Below are 14,777 nucleotides of genomic sequence, written 5' to 3'. Positions count from 1 at the left end.
TCACTGGCTCAGAGCTGGAGTTGGAGCCCGGGTGCTGTAAATGGCTGCCCACTGCTCCCCAGAGGGATGGGTTAAAATGCAGAGGATAATTTCCGCTCCACTAATGGCCATTCAAGTGTTCGTTAAATCCAGATAAATACACCCGCTGTCTGTCTTTCCTTTACAGGGATATTACAAAAACTAAGTGGTCATATGACAAACCTACAGCTAACTGAGACTTTCTTAGGTTGAAAAATAATCTTTTACATTTTTTTATTTAACCTTTATTTATTCAGGGAAGGTTCACTGAGAGGCAGGAACACCCTGATCACATTCACACAGTTCCACATTCATACCTGGAAGCTGCCCAGTACACCCACAGTCTGATCTGCTGGCCACTGAGCAGCTCCACTGGAGCGGTTGGGGTTGAGTGCCTTGCTCAAGGGCACCTCAGTGGTGGTAATGAGGAAGGGACAAGCGCTGTTCTTTCCCTTTCCCCACCCAGATTTTATCCTGTCTGGCTGGTGATTGAACCGACGACCTCCCAGTCACAAGCTCGCTTCTCTAACCTTCAGGCCACCACTGCCCAAATTGACGAACAATTGGCTCAATTCACTACCGTTCATATTTTTTTTCCGAATTAAGGGGAGGGACTTCGCCTCTCTATTACGGCTGCAGGCGCCACTGGTCCGAGCAAGCGGGCCCCCCCACTTTACACCCCTGGCCTGATTTTGCACCACAGTTTGTGTGATCCGATAGCAAGGTGGTTTCTAGTTTATGGTTGTTTTATAATACCTTTTTTTCCTTACTTCTTATTTTTGCTTTTAATGGATCTCAAGTAATTCATAATACTGTATGTCATTTACTAATGATGTTTATGAATATTTCATATATTTGTGATATGTTAACATAGCATGTATTAATCATTTTGTCACTCCCCTTCAACAATCTCCGATATCTATTTTGCAGAGGCACCATCCCTGCATTGGGGGGCTAAAAAAAAGAAATAAAAAACAGTCGGGGTGTTTTTTTTTTCCCCTACCAGCAGTGTAGCCAGATCATACTCCAGTGGTGAGGAGATAAGTCTGGCAATACATGACTAAAAATAAACCAATCATAGAAAAATGCCTCATGGCTGTATGCTTGATTATCTTGGTTACAGCTGAATGTAAGACACACCGGAGCAAAATGTTAAGGATATTTCTTTATCTTTATCAATCCTGACTCATCGAAATGCCCGTACACCACAATCGTGCCGTCGCTGTTTTTCACAGTTGGGGTTGTATTGGCTTGGAGATGAGCTAGATGCTAAGGTTACATTTTTGTAGATTTAATTCAAAAGATGTGTAAGCCAAAATGGCAACTGAAACTTATTAACTCATTTTTGATAGGAATTCATCACATTTCTTTATCAGGGATGAGATCAATTTACAGAGACACTTTGGCTGATTCATTTTTACTTATTGATTTATGACAGAAAAACATATAATCCTGATATTTAATGAGCACACAACAGCAATCATTGTGCAGGGATGTTATGTCATCATCATTCAAAACATGATATGATTTGACCACATACTACTCTGCTACACACACATTTAAAACATGTACATGCCACAAAACTTGGATCTAAAAAGCACAATAAATGGGGTTGTGAAGTAACATTGGTAGTAGCCCCTGATTTACATTCTCAATATATGATATTGTGCCAGCCTAAGAGATCTAAAGATTCAGCTTAAAAACATCTATATCAGCCTTCCCAACTATACTACAATAATAACAATGATACCATTCTTCTGTTATTACATTTATATAAATGATTGCACATGCATTCTATGGCATATTTATTTTGTCCCTTCGAGAATCATTTATTGTGATAATACTGCAAACTGCCATTACAGTGGATTCCTTTTGTTTTTGTAATGCATGCTTTTGACAGGCCTCATACACTTTACTTCTTTATCTCCTCAAAATAGATCACAAGCCTAATGATCACCACCAATATAACAACAGGCTTCCAGTACTTCCTCCACCCTAAAAGAAAGACAAACAGAGCAGTGAGTCATCAATGATTTACGGTAGCTCACATATTAGAACAAGAATACTAATGTATTTATTTCTTAAATTTTCAGGTTCATAATTGTATTTAGAGGTTGTACCGGAATAGGTTTATGTGGTTTAATTTTCAAAAAACACCATATTTTTGTTGTACTGCACATTGCTGCAGCTCCTCTTTTCACCCTGTGTGTTGAGCTCTCTGTTTTAGCTACACAGTGAGGCATCTCACTTCTGTTCCTATCTTTGTTGGGAGTCACAAATGCGCAGTAGCTATGTAAGGACTATTGCCAGTCTGAAGCAGAGGGCATGCCACGCTAGCATCTAGAGCATTATAACGTGTTACAATGTGAATACATACATGCATTTTGTTTTTTTTATTAATATGCTAAATAGTGAGTACGGCCCCTTTCATGCAAACAAGATATTTTTTGAGGTTTCTTTCTTTAAAATCTGGGTTTTATTTTCATAGTTTTGGCCATCGGTCTTGTCAGAGTAATTTTTTATATTTTGTATTTTTTAATACAAAATTTTGATCTAAAAAGGACAATAAATGGGGTTGTGAAGTAACATTGGTAGTAACCCTTGCTTTACATTCTCAATATATGATATTGTGCCAGCCACCAAAAACCTTTTCAATGTACAGTTGGGCTTGTCATTACTGTTTTAAGATTGACTTGTGTGAATTTTCAACTTATGGCAGTTGTGTGTATAATAAGTATAATGCAATTGTCAAAGTTACTTTTTAACTTTGTTTCTTTCCTTCTATATTTTTCACATCCAGTAATTTCTTTAATGCCTGTATCTGCACATGTGTTATTCGTTTAAAATGTGTGAGATCTAAAGATTCAGCTTAAAAACGTCTATATCAGCCTTCCCAACTATACTACAATAATAACAATGATACCATTATTCTGTTATTACATTTTTTACAAATGATTGCACATGCATTCCATGGCATATTTATTTTGTCCCTTCGAGAATCATTTATTGTGATACTGCAAAATGCCATTACAGTGGATTCCTTTTGTTTTTGTAATGCATGTTTTTGACAGGCCTCACACACCTTACTTCTTTCTCTTTTCAACACATATCACAGTCACAATGATCACCACCAATATAACACCTGCTATTCCAACAAGGCTCCGGGTCTTCCTCCACCCTAAAAGAAAGACAAACAGAGCAGTGAGTCATCTGGTACAACCCTAAAAGGATTTAGCTCACTTATTAGAACAAGAATACCAATATATTGATCATATTATGTTCATTTTCAGGTTCATAATTGTATTTAGAGGTTGTACCAGAATAGGTTTATGTGGTTTAATTTTCAAAAAACACCATATTTTTGTTGTACTGCACATTGCTGCAGCTCCTCTTTTCACCCTGTGTGTTGAGCTCTCTGTTTTAGCTACAGAGTGAGACCTCTTCTGTTCCTATCTTTGTTGGGAGTCACACATGCGCAGTAGCTAGGTAAGGACTACTAACCAGTCAGAAGCAGAGGGCATGCCAGCTAGCAGCTAGGAGAGCATTATAACATGTGTTACAAAGTGAATACACACATGCATTTTTTTTGCTTTATTAATATGCTAAGTATCGAGTATAGCCCTTTTCATAGAAAAAAGAATTTTTTTTGCGGTTTCTTTCTTTAAAATCTGGGTTTTATTTTCATAGTTTTGGCCATCCTACTTGTCATAGTCATTTTTCATATTTTGTATTTTTTAAGCCTATTGGACATCTCTCTAGTCCTCAAATGTTAACTTTTCTCGGTGACAAAATCTCCTAAGAACATAAAAGTCTGAAATATTCAGACTGTAGTCAGGTATATGCTTTCCCTACGGGCCAAAACATTATTAAAATAAATAGAGAAATGCATATGGAGCCTGAGCGACACTTTTTTCTTGCTTTCATATGCTTTTATGCCCACTTGTATATTTTCAAGCTTAATTGGCTGTTAGCTTGTTCATGTGTGCTATCTGATTCATCTGATTTAAGAATTATGTTGTTTTTTTTCACAGATTGATAACTGTGGATTTTCTACCCAATCTGTTATGTTGGAGTCGTATTAGGAAGGTATCGCTACACATCTCTATATGGACAGTTGGATTAGACCGATCAATAACTTCTTTATTGTACTGCTGGCCATGTGAGTGAAGTTTAAAGATAGAGTTGAGTAAACTGATCGGAAGTTCATAATTACAGTCACACTTACAACTTCCGAGGTATGTTTTCAAGGAAGAGGGCTGAAAGAAAGAAAGAAACAAACAAACAAAATAATGGGTAATTATTACTAATGATCCATTAGTAATAATAAAACTGCGTCATTTCAGAGGTAGACTCTGCCTAATTGTGTCTGAAGATAATTATATAGGATCAGTAAATCTAGTCATTACCTGTGGGGGAATTCCCAGAACCTTCTGGACGTCAAACCACGCGATGTCATTGCGGTTACACTTCAGGAGGTTGCGCTCATAGAACAGACAGTCCACGGTGAGGAGGACGGCCGGTTTGTTCACCTGTCTCATGCTTGGAGCTACAACATGTTCAGGACTGAAGGTGTGATGCATCACCACCAGAATTACTGGTTTACCACCTGTTAGCACAGGGATAATACAACCACCAATTCATGTTAAAAAACCTCATAAAGTTAAATTTTCAAGCCATGGGACCTTTAAAACTAGTGATTTTAACCATAAACTCATTATGAAAATGTTTAGTGAGGTAATAAAGCAAGTGAGAAGTGGGTCACTTTCTCATAGACTTCTAGAGAAACCGACCTCCTTTTGCAACCGCACGTGTCGCCCCCTGCTGGAATTCAGATAGAATGCAGCTTTAAGGCACTTCAGCATTTGCAGCACTTCGCCGAACCAGATGCGTCGTCCATTAATACAACAGTCTATGTTAATCTGTCTGAAGGCAACATTTCCTACCTGGAATTTTGTCCAGGGCCTCGCTGATGTCCGTTCCAACTCGTGAAGCGATGGGACAGAAAACCAGAAGGTAGTCACTTTCTTCAGGAGACCACACCTCAGTTTGGCCAACGTCTTTAAACTTTTCAACAAAGTCGTGATGAGCATCATTAGTTTTTCCCGCCAAGAAGACAAAAAAGTTTTTCCCCGGCACTAAAGACAGAGCAGAATTTTAAAGTCATTAATGCGCTGTAACATCGTTTTGTGCAGCCACACCACCAGATGTAAAACAATCTTGTCAAAAAGATCTTTAGCTAGATTCAGCATAAATGTAAATATATTCTCTTTAATGTTGAAATATTGCAGTCTTGAAAGAACAACACCAGTTTTGGAAGAAGTATTCAGACCCTTTACTTAAAGATAATTTTTTGGGGCATTTTAGGCCTTTATTTATATAGGACAGATGAAGACATGAAAGGGAAGAGAGAGGGGAAACGACATGCAGCAAAGGTCCGCAAGTCAGAGTCAAACCCGCGGCCGCTGCATCGAGGAGTAAACCTCTATATATGGGCGCGCGCTCTACCAGGTGAGCTACCCAGCCACCCCAGACCCTTTACTTATGTCAAAGTACTAATACTACACTGTGGAAGTCCTCCGCTACAAGTAAAAGTCCTGCATTCAAAACCTTACTAAAGAAAAAATAGTTAAAAGTAAAAGTACAGCAATGACAGACAATCATAGCATAGTCATGACTATAATTAATCATTGTGTGAAGCCATTATACATAAAATTATATTTAAAAAAATACACACTTATTTCAAATAAAAATCAGGATATTGTCAGTGTTATACTTTCAGATCAACACAGTCTCACTCCCTACTCGTCAAATGTATGACGCATGGTCAAGGACCCTGGCGTCAAGTTTCAACGAAATAGGGGTACCCTTGACGTTATTTTTCGACGAGGGGGTCAGTCAGATAGACATTCATGTTATTCCCTAACCGTCGGATATCGACGAAAGAAAATAACACGCCCCCCGCCCCTTAACTCGAAATCTGTGACAGTTATTGGTATTTTTAGCCCAATAACCACTGTTTTAATCAACATTATTCACGAGATATTATCATGGTTTATATGTATTTCTTTTAATGTTATTATTTCGGTATATTTCGGCCAGGGAAGCTGGGTTGCTTTTTTGTTGATTTATATTTTTTAAACTACAATGCTACATCTATCAACATTTATTTAGATGTTATCATGGTATTCATTTCTTTATTTTAATAATATTATTTCGGTCTTATTACCGGTGAAATATTACAGTATATGCTGTAATACAGAACATTACGATATGATCCTAGCAGGACGCATTCAAAGCCGATATCCCCCAATGCAATGCGGCCGTTCATTTCAAAGAATCGGGCAGCGATCAGCGGGTATTTAACGCCAGGATCGCTTCAATATACATACATACAGTCAGTGATTGTGTCCTAAGCAACAACACGTTGCTCAGTTTTGTTCCAGTAAGTTATGAACCATAATTATGAAGGTAAATATGGTGCAAAACGTGAGAGCTTGTAGAATACAATGTGAGAACTTGCAGAACAAAAAAATTTAACTTGTATGTTAAAATTTGCACTTGTAAAATAAAAATTTGCACTTGTAAAATAAAAATTTGCACTTGTAAAATAAAAATGTGCACTTAGTAAAAAAAATTGTACTTGTAAAAATAAAAGTGCACTTGTAAAATAAAATTTGCACTTGTAAAATATAATTTGCACTTGTAAAAATTATTCACATTTGAAGTCAAAAAAGAAAAAAAAATGAGAGCTTGTAAAAAAATCTGAACTTGTAAATTGAAATTTGCACTTGTAGAAAAAATATTCACAAATGTGTAGATTGATATTTGCATGAACACAATGACAGCTGCAAACTTGTAATGCAACATTTACTCATGTACCTTTTTTTTACTCAGGTTGATTTTCCATCACAACCACAACTCAGTGATTACAACCTCTCGAATCTGTCACTGTATGCGCTCTCTCGCATCACCAAGAGGCGAATCTGGCCTTGACTTTTGCAACACTTGTTGCGATACATTTGGTGCAAAACTAATTTGTACCTGTGGACTTAGGCTGTGGAGCTCTGATCCAACAGAACGGGAAAGCAGGGTTTCTATCGCCAGATGAGGGACAACTCTGTCCGGCTTATTTAGCTATGTCGCATGGAAGCCTGGTTGAATAGCAAGCTAGCGTTAGCTAACTAACCAACCAGCCTGATTCTAAATAAATACCTTTTAATTATCTTAACATTTTAACAGTCAAACTGAAACACTGGCGGTGAGCTCCAGGTCCTGCAGCCGCAGACGGACCGTCACCAGCGGGTATCGGCCAGCGGAGCAACATCGCTATTATTGCCAGAAAGGCTTCTCCACCTCGACCTGCAGTCGGAGCTCCAGCGGACACAGAGAGCCCCGCACCCGGTAGCATCGGCACATCCCCCGGCCATGACCACAGCTTGCTTTGCTGATGTTGTGCCTCACTGCCAATCATTGCACCCGCGGCAGCAGCAACAATAGCTTCTGCAGAATTACATCCACCTCGCGGGCAGCAGCAATTATTTTGCCGAATAATGCGTCATCTCTTAACCCTCGTTGCGCTCGAGATTTGCACCCAGGTAGCAAGGAAATGATAGTCTGATAAAACATTGATGTCTCTAAACGTTGTAAAATTATAATCATCATTGATGAACATGACAAAGGAATGTATATAGCCTACATTTTAATTAAACAGTAGCTACTTTGCCTTATAAAATCATTATTTCCCCTTATGGATGGAAGTCTTGGCAGGGATGCAGAACTTGGCACGTGTTACCCGCTGATGACGGTCCGTCTCGCGGCTGCAGGACCTGGAGCTCACCGCCAGTGTTTCAGTTTGACTGTTAAAGTGTTTAGATAACTAAAAGGTATTTATTTAGAAGCTGGTTAGTTAGCTAACGCTAGCTTGCTATTCCACCAACACTAGCGGTGAGCTGCTACCGGTGCGGGGCTCTCCGTGTCCCGCTGGAGCTCCGACTGCAGGTCGAGGTCGGCAGCGCTTTCTGGCAATAATAGCGATGTTGCTTCGCTGGCCGATACCCGCTGGTGACGGTCCGTCTGCGGCTGCAGGACCTGGAGCTCACCGCCAGTGTTTCAGTTTGACTGTTAAAAAGTGTTAAGATAATTAAAAGGTATTTATTTAGAATCAGGCTGGTTGGTTAGTTAGCTAACGCTAGCTTGCTATTCAACCAGGCTCCCATGCGACATAGCTAAATAAGCCGGACAGAGTTGTCCCTCATCTGGCGATAGAAACCCTGCTTTCCCCGTTCTGTTGGATCAGAGCTCCACAGCCTAAGTCCACAGGTACAAATTAGTTTTGCACCAAATGTATCGCAACAAGTGTTGCAAAGGTCGAGGCGCAGATTCGCCTCTTGGTGATGCGAGAGAGCGCATACAGTGACAGATTCGAGAGGTTGTAATCACTGAGTTGTGGTTGTGATGGAAAATCAACCTGAGTAAAAAAAAAAAGTACATGAGTAAATGTTGCATTACAAGTTTGCAGCTGTCATTGTGTTCATGCAAATATCAATCTACACATTTGTGAATATTTTTTCTACAAGTGCAAATTTCAATTTACAAGTTCAGATTTTTTTTACAAGCTCTCATGTTTTTTTTCTTTTTGTGACTTCAAATGTGAATAATTTTTACAAGTGCAAATTTTTATTTTACAAGTGCACATTTTTATTTTACAAGTGCACATTTTTATTTTACAAGTGCAAATTTTTATTTTACAAGTTAAATTTTTATTTTACAAGTGCAAATTTTTATTTTACAAGTGCAAATTTTAACATACAAGTTAAATTTTTTTGTTCTGCAAGTTCTCACATTGTATTCTACAAGCTCTCACGTTTTGCACCATATTTACCTTCATACATAATAACGTTTAAACGAATCCGCGGAAAACTCCGGAAGTGACGTAGTACGTCCCGCTCAGCGGATACGAAGATAAAAATATATAATATTCGTAATATTGATGTTTTTTTCTAATGTTGTATTTGAGGAGTTAAACAATAAAGATAGTTATAATAATAAAATACAGTTTCATGTATTTGTCTCATATATTGTTTGCTCGGCCGGCCGGCGGGCGGCCTCAATCTGAAATGGAATCAAGCCATTTCACGGCAGACAGACAGAAACACAGGAGCCGAACGAGTCCCCCCATCCACCCCGGAAGAACTACAAGTGCTCAAGCTTTGTAACAGCTTCTCTGGCGTTTCTTATGGGAGTTGTAGTTTTAAAGTATATTGGTATATTTCTCATAAGTAGAAGTTGGCAGTGTATAATTTTGGATACACCCTGGGGTTTTTTTGCGATGGAGAACACACTGGTGTCATCAGATTTTAAAAATCGAATCGTTAAAGGTGAAAATAGCTTATTACCATATTTGACAGTGCTTACAGTAGGTACAATTTGGTGACCATATCTACATGATAGCTGAGGTCCAGAGCTTTCTATAACAGCTGGTCCTATGTGTGTAGCACCTTCTGTTGTTAAATGACAAGCCTTCATACATGTACTGGGTTCAAGGTTCAGAGGTCAATATTTCAAAGCAGGAGTAATGTATCCTCTCCAGACTGACATATGTTCCTCTCCAGGTTGAGACCTTTCCAACGATGTGTTTGCTATAGTCCTACGACAACGTTTTTAATTTTTACACATCATGGAGACCACTTAGCAGGAGATAGGCTACTTTATTGTCCCCAGAGGGATATTTGCCTTGAGTTCAAATGCTTCAAATAACACTTGACATATTGTTTTATCATACAGCTGACATACTTACAATAAAAAACAACATGAACAAAGTGATAGACTGAAGCACATCACACAGCAACAATCTATTGCTCATCTTTCACAAACAGTGACAAGAGCAACGCAACCATGCTTCATATCATGAAGCTATTGCACACCCTCAATCTCAAGCAACATTATTTAAAGTTTTAATTGAGGTAGGTCCATATTAGGCCTATAGTTTAGAAATGTTAAGTTCACCCATATCTTCTGCCAGAGGATAAGAGCTCATACTTGGCATGGAGAATAAAGATAGAGCAGACCATATTCTGTGTGCTTGCCTGGAGAGACTGGTTTCTATTCCTCTCCACAACCTTCATGACATGTCATAATAAAATGCTCTGTAATACAGCCTTGTATAACACAAACCATCTGATTCACCGTGAGTGTCTGCTCTAAATGATAAGACACACTTTCAACACGGGCCTTCCAGCCAAAGGTGCATGTTGTCCATGTGAACACCATTGGGCATAGGAGCAGAGCCGATGGATTGTTTCATTATTTATGACCTCTGATATCCTCTGACCCAGCTCTATCTCGAGAGTTACCTCAACTTCAGTTTCAAAGGGGGGGGGGGGTCAGCTTTTCTTAGACATGAGTAGGGGGGGCATTAAGGAAAAAAGGTTGGGAACCACTGCTCTGACCCATGTCATGACCCTTTTCTCAGCTTGTGAAATGGTTGAATGAGATGTGTGAGTTTTGTCTTAGGGCTGAGGTAGAAGTGTGCCAAAAATGCCAAAACACATGTTGTATATGTATACATACCCAAACAAAGCTATATACGTCTTACTCTGTGAACAAAAACCTCAGCAAAAATCTGCTTATCCTTTTAATTTCCTGAAAATGCTTCCTAAAACTAGTCCCTTCTTAATTTTGAAAAGTAGTCTCAGTAAAGGCTACAAAGGTTAGGATGGCTACAAGCTGTAAACACGGTGATTGATATGAGGATCATCTTCTGAATATAATAATTAATATGTTAGGCCTACCATAAATTGATATTTCAAAAAAGTAATTTATTTAAAACAACTAATGCAGTGTGATTTTAAGTCCCACACATAAAAATACTCATGTTTTTTTTCCCCTTTAGTCTTTGCTATTAATATTCATCAACTGCAAAATTAGAAAATTGCGTTTTTAAATAACTATGCATGGAAAATAAAATAAAAAATGCTTCTCTTTGTATATAGTTTATTGTTTTTCACAACAGTAATTCAAAACAAATGGAAATTAGTCAAACAAGCCATTAGGCTGTATTTCTAAACACTCAACTGTAGGTTTTTTATATAGAATATATATAAGGCAAATCAAAGTGCTAAATATAAAACACAATTTTTTCATTAGGCCTATTTGTATTTTATTGTGTAAATTTTCCGGCATTGCACGTGGAACATTCTTTCACAGACGAGATGTGGAATTTCCACGTCACTTCCGCGGATTCGTTTAAACGTAGACAAATAAATGAAACAGTATTTTAATATTATAACTATCTTTATTGTTTAACTCCTCAAATACAACATTAGAAAAAAACATTAATATTACGAATATTATATATTTGTATCATCGTATCCGCTGAGCGGGACGTACTACGTCACTTCCGGGGTTTTCCGCGGATCCGTTTAAACGTTATTATGGTTCATAACTTACTGGAACAAAACTGAGCAACGTGTTGTTGCTTAGGACACAATCACTGACTGTATGTATGTATATTGAAGCGATCCTGGCGTTAAAGATCCGCTGATCGCTGCCCGATTCTTTGAAATGAACGGCCGCATTGCATTGGGGGATATCGGCTTTGAATGCGTCCTGCTAGGATCATATCGTAATGTTCTGTATTACAGCATATACTGTAATATTTCACCGGTAATAAGACCGAAATAATATTATTAAAATAAAGAAATGAATACCATGATAACATCTAAATAAATGTTGATAGATGTAGCGTTATAGTTTAAAAAATATAAATCAACAAAAAAGCAACCCAGCTTCCCTGGCCGAAATAGACCGAAATAATAACATTAAAAGAAATACATATAAACCATGATAATATCTCGTGAATAATGTTGCGGGGGGCGTGTTTTTTTCTTTCGTCGATATCCGACGGTGAGGGAATAACATGAATGTCTATCTGACTGACCCCCTCGTCGAAAAATAACGTCAAGGGTACCCCTATTTCGTTGAAACTTGACGCCAGGGTCCTTGACCATGCGTCATACATTTGACGAGTAGGGAGTGAGACTGTTGTTCAGATATGTTGTTTTTGCTGAATGTTTTTGGATTAATATTACTGCTGCCATAACACTTAATCTTTCAGTTTGTCAGAATAATTCAAATGTAATGTACATTTTTTGTAACTAAAACTGTGAGACAAATGTAGTGGTGTAAACAATACAAAACAATTTGCCTCTGAGATGTATGAGAGTAGAAACATAAATTTGCATGAAATGGAAATACTCAAGTGAAGTACACGTATTTTAATTTGTACTTAAAGTGCTCATATTATGCTTTTTGGCTTTTTCTCTTTCCTTTATTGTGTTATGCATCTTTTTTGTGCACGTTATATGTTTACAAAGTGAAAAAGTCCAAAGTCCCCCCCAAAGGGACTTACCATCTCCAACAGAAAACACTGTTCACCAACTGCTCCAAACAGCTCTGTTGTAGTCCAGCCTTTACTTCAGAGACAAACACTCGTCACTTTGTAACACACGTTATAATGCTCGCCTAGCTGCTTAGCGTGGCACGCCCTCATACTCTCTTATATTGTCCGTATTATTCTCTTATATTGTCCATATTTAATGCTGGTCTCTGGACTTCTATCCTTGCACTATTGGACTTATTTGCACTCGCACCATGACACACCCGCACATAGAGCGCCTTACCATACGTACTGAATCACAGGGTCGGTCCCTGCCCTGTCACTTCAACCGTCTCATGCTTATACATCCCTTAGTACATTCATGTGGATTTTTTATTTTGTATCTTTATTTTATTGTCCATATTATTCATGTGGATTTGTTATTTGTGTGTGATGTCTGCAAGCTACTGGGACCTTGAATTTCCCCTTGGGGATTAAAACAGTATCTGTCTGTCTGTCTGTCTGTCTGTCTGTCTATCTGTCTATCTGTCTATCTGTCTATCTATCTATCTATCCACTCTGCTTCTGCGCATGTGTGACTCCCAACAAAGATGGAACAGAAGTGAGATGTCTCACTCTGGAGCTAAAACAGCTGCAGCAATGTGCAGAACAACAACAATATGGCGTTTTTTGAAAATTAAACCATGTAAATCTATTCTGATATAACCTCTAAATACAATTATGAATGTAACAATGAGCATAATATGAGCACTTTAAGTAGCCTACAGTACTTGAGTAAATTCCACCACTGAGCAACACATTTATAAAAACAGTAAATTTGTTTGCTCACCAGTCGTCTCTGCCTTGTCCATGTTTCTGAAGAGGAGATAAAGAAACCTTTAGTCAACCCACTTTAAATTAAATGAAGTTTAACAAGGTGGAGGTATATATGCGTCGCAAACTCTTTTTGTCACAGCTGCTCAGCACAAACGTGCCTGACACGGTTAAAGTTACCTTAGAGGTTGATAACCTGAATTTATCTGCATGGTAGGGATTCAGCAGTTCACAGCCTCGCACAGATTATTCAAAACCTTTTTTAAGAGTCTTACTTACGAAATAGATTGATAATTTCTTGGTAATATCTCTGGCATTTCCGTCTTACGAGTGCCAGAAAAACAACAGCAGCTCCTCCCTGTCAGCGGAGCACTTTCACTTTTGCTTTGACGTGCAACGTGCTCTCAAGAGAATGAGCAGAGATGAGACGTGCTTAACAAGAGATAAGATGTGACCACAGCAGAGGAAGGAAAACTCAGAAACTGCAGTGGACACCGGCAGTTACTGTTGTCAAATGTACTTCAATAAGCAATTCATGTTGTTTAGTTTAAAACACTCTAAAGGAAATGTCAAATTATAGTGTGGTTACTCACTATTTGCATTATTTACAGTACTTGATTTACAGCTAATATTTGAAAAATGTACACAACCTTATTGGTTAAACAGTAAATTAGTTTTACTACGAACCGTCAGATTACAGACTCTCTAAGCGTCTAAGCGAGAGACTAAAACAGAAGTAAACCTGTGTTTCAAGTTGCAAAAATGATGTTAGGAGCAAGCCGCAGAGACCAAATTCTGCTCACACTTCCTTTGTGCAACTGTAGCCTATGCAGCTTGTTTCAAGGTTCAGTGGTAGGCCTACATAGATTTATATTAACTGCAGAATGTTAACAAGGCATCTTATAGCATAACTCAGATTGATTTAACTGGCCATGTAAAGGACAATCTATTGCAATTCAATACAACAGCTTTACAAAAGGTTTAAGCTCTGATAAGCTTAAAGTACACTTCCTGCTCTGCACCAAACAATAGACAGACATATAGCTTTGCAGATTCAGATTATTAATTATGCATTAAAGTGATGAACACATAATTGCATCAATAATAATAATCTGATGATATAATGTACCTTATTCTGAAATGTGCCATTCTGCATGAGTATTTTTACTTTTGGTACAGTACATTTTGTATATTTTGATGCTTATGCTTTTGTACTTCTACTTCCAACTGTTTATTGTGAGCATTGTCAGGTTGAGGAGTCTGCTGTGCATGTAATCATGGAGTGTATAGTTATAAACGGTGCAGTGGTACCATTCCTCTACAAGATGGCACTGGTACATCAGTCAACAGCCTTTCCAACATTCTTACTCTTAAAGGTCCCCTAGCATGCTCATTCTCAGGTTTACATTTGTATTTTGAGTTTCTACTAGAACATGTTTACATGCTTTAATGGTCAAAAATATTCTCTTTCTCATATTGTCTGTCTGAAAATATCTGTATTCATCCTCTGTCTTAAACACCCAGTTTTAGCGCCTGTCTCTTTAAAACC

General features: G+C 38.1%; 1 protein-coding gene across 4 annotated transcripts; it reads right to left on the bottom strand.

Annotated features, from left to right (window-relative positions):
- Positions 1–1,419: 1,419 nt before the first annotated feature.
- On the bottom strand, positions 1,420–13,655 carry si:ch211-245h14.1 (uncharacterized protein LOC563420 homolog). Of its 4 annotated transcripts, none has more exons than XM_039782701.1 (7): positions 13,508–13,655; positions 13,245–13,270; positions 4,962–5,153; positions 4,425–4,624; positions 4,244–4,274; positions 3,101–3,196; positions 1,420–2,013 (listed from the first exon to the last, which is right to left on the bottom strand). In XM_039782701.1, exons 1-6 carry the CDS (start codon positions 13,543–13,545, stop codon positions 3,102–3,104), a joined length of 582 nt encoding a protein of 193 aa, XP_039638635.1. In that variant the 5' UTR covers positions 13,546–13,655; the 3' UTR covers positions 1,420–2,013; position 3,101. The 4 variants fall into 4 exon arrangements, with proteins under 4 accessions (XP_039638635.1, XP_039638633.1, XP_039638634.1 ...); XM_039782699.1 differs by having other exon boundaries at positions 3,161–3,196; XM_039782700.1 differs by having other exon boundaries at positions 3,161–3,196; positions 13,409–13,611.
- Positions 13,656–14,777: the final 1,122 nt, after the last annotated feature.

The sequence above is a fragment of the Perca fluviatilis genome, chromosome 18 (genome assembly GCF_010015445.1).
Source record: "Perca fluviatilis chromosome 18, GENO_Pfluv_1.0, whole genome shotgun sequence".
NCBI classification, from domain to species: domain Eukaryota; kingdom Metazoa; phylum Chordata; class Actinopteri; order Perciformes; family Percidae; genus Perca; species Perca fluviatilis.
This window is presented reverse-complemented; position numbering and strand designations above follow the sequence as displayed.

Excerpts from the sequence above, each read along its gene's own strand:
- si:ch211-245h14.1 (XM_039782699.1), bottom strand. The coding sequence starts at position 13,545 with ATGCCAGAGATATTACCAAGAAATTATCAATCTATTTC. Across the intron at positions 4,625-4,961 it reads GGCCCTGGACAAAATTCCAG|GTGGTAAACCAGTAATTCTG; the intron begins GTAGGAAATGTT and ends CTGTGCTAACAG. Across the intron at positions 2,014-3,160 it reads GAGCCTTGTTGGAATAGCAG|GGTGGAGGAAGTACTGGAAG; the intron begins GTGTTATATTGG and ends TCTTTCTTTTAG.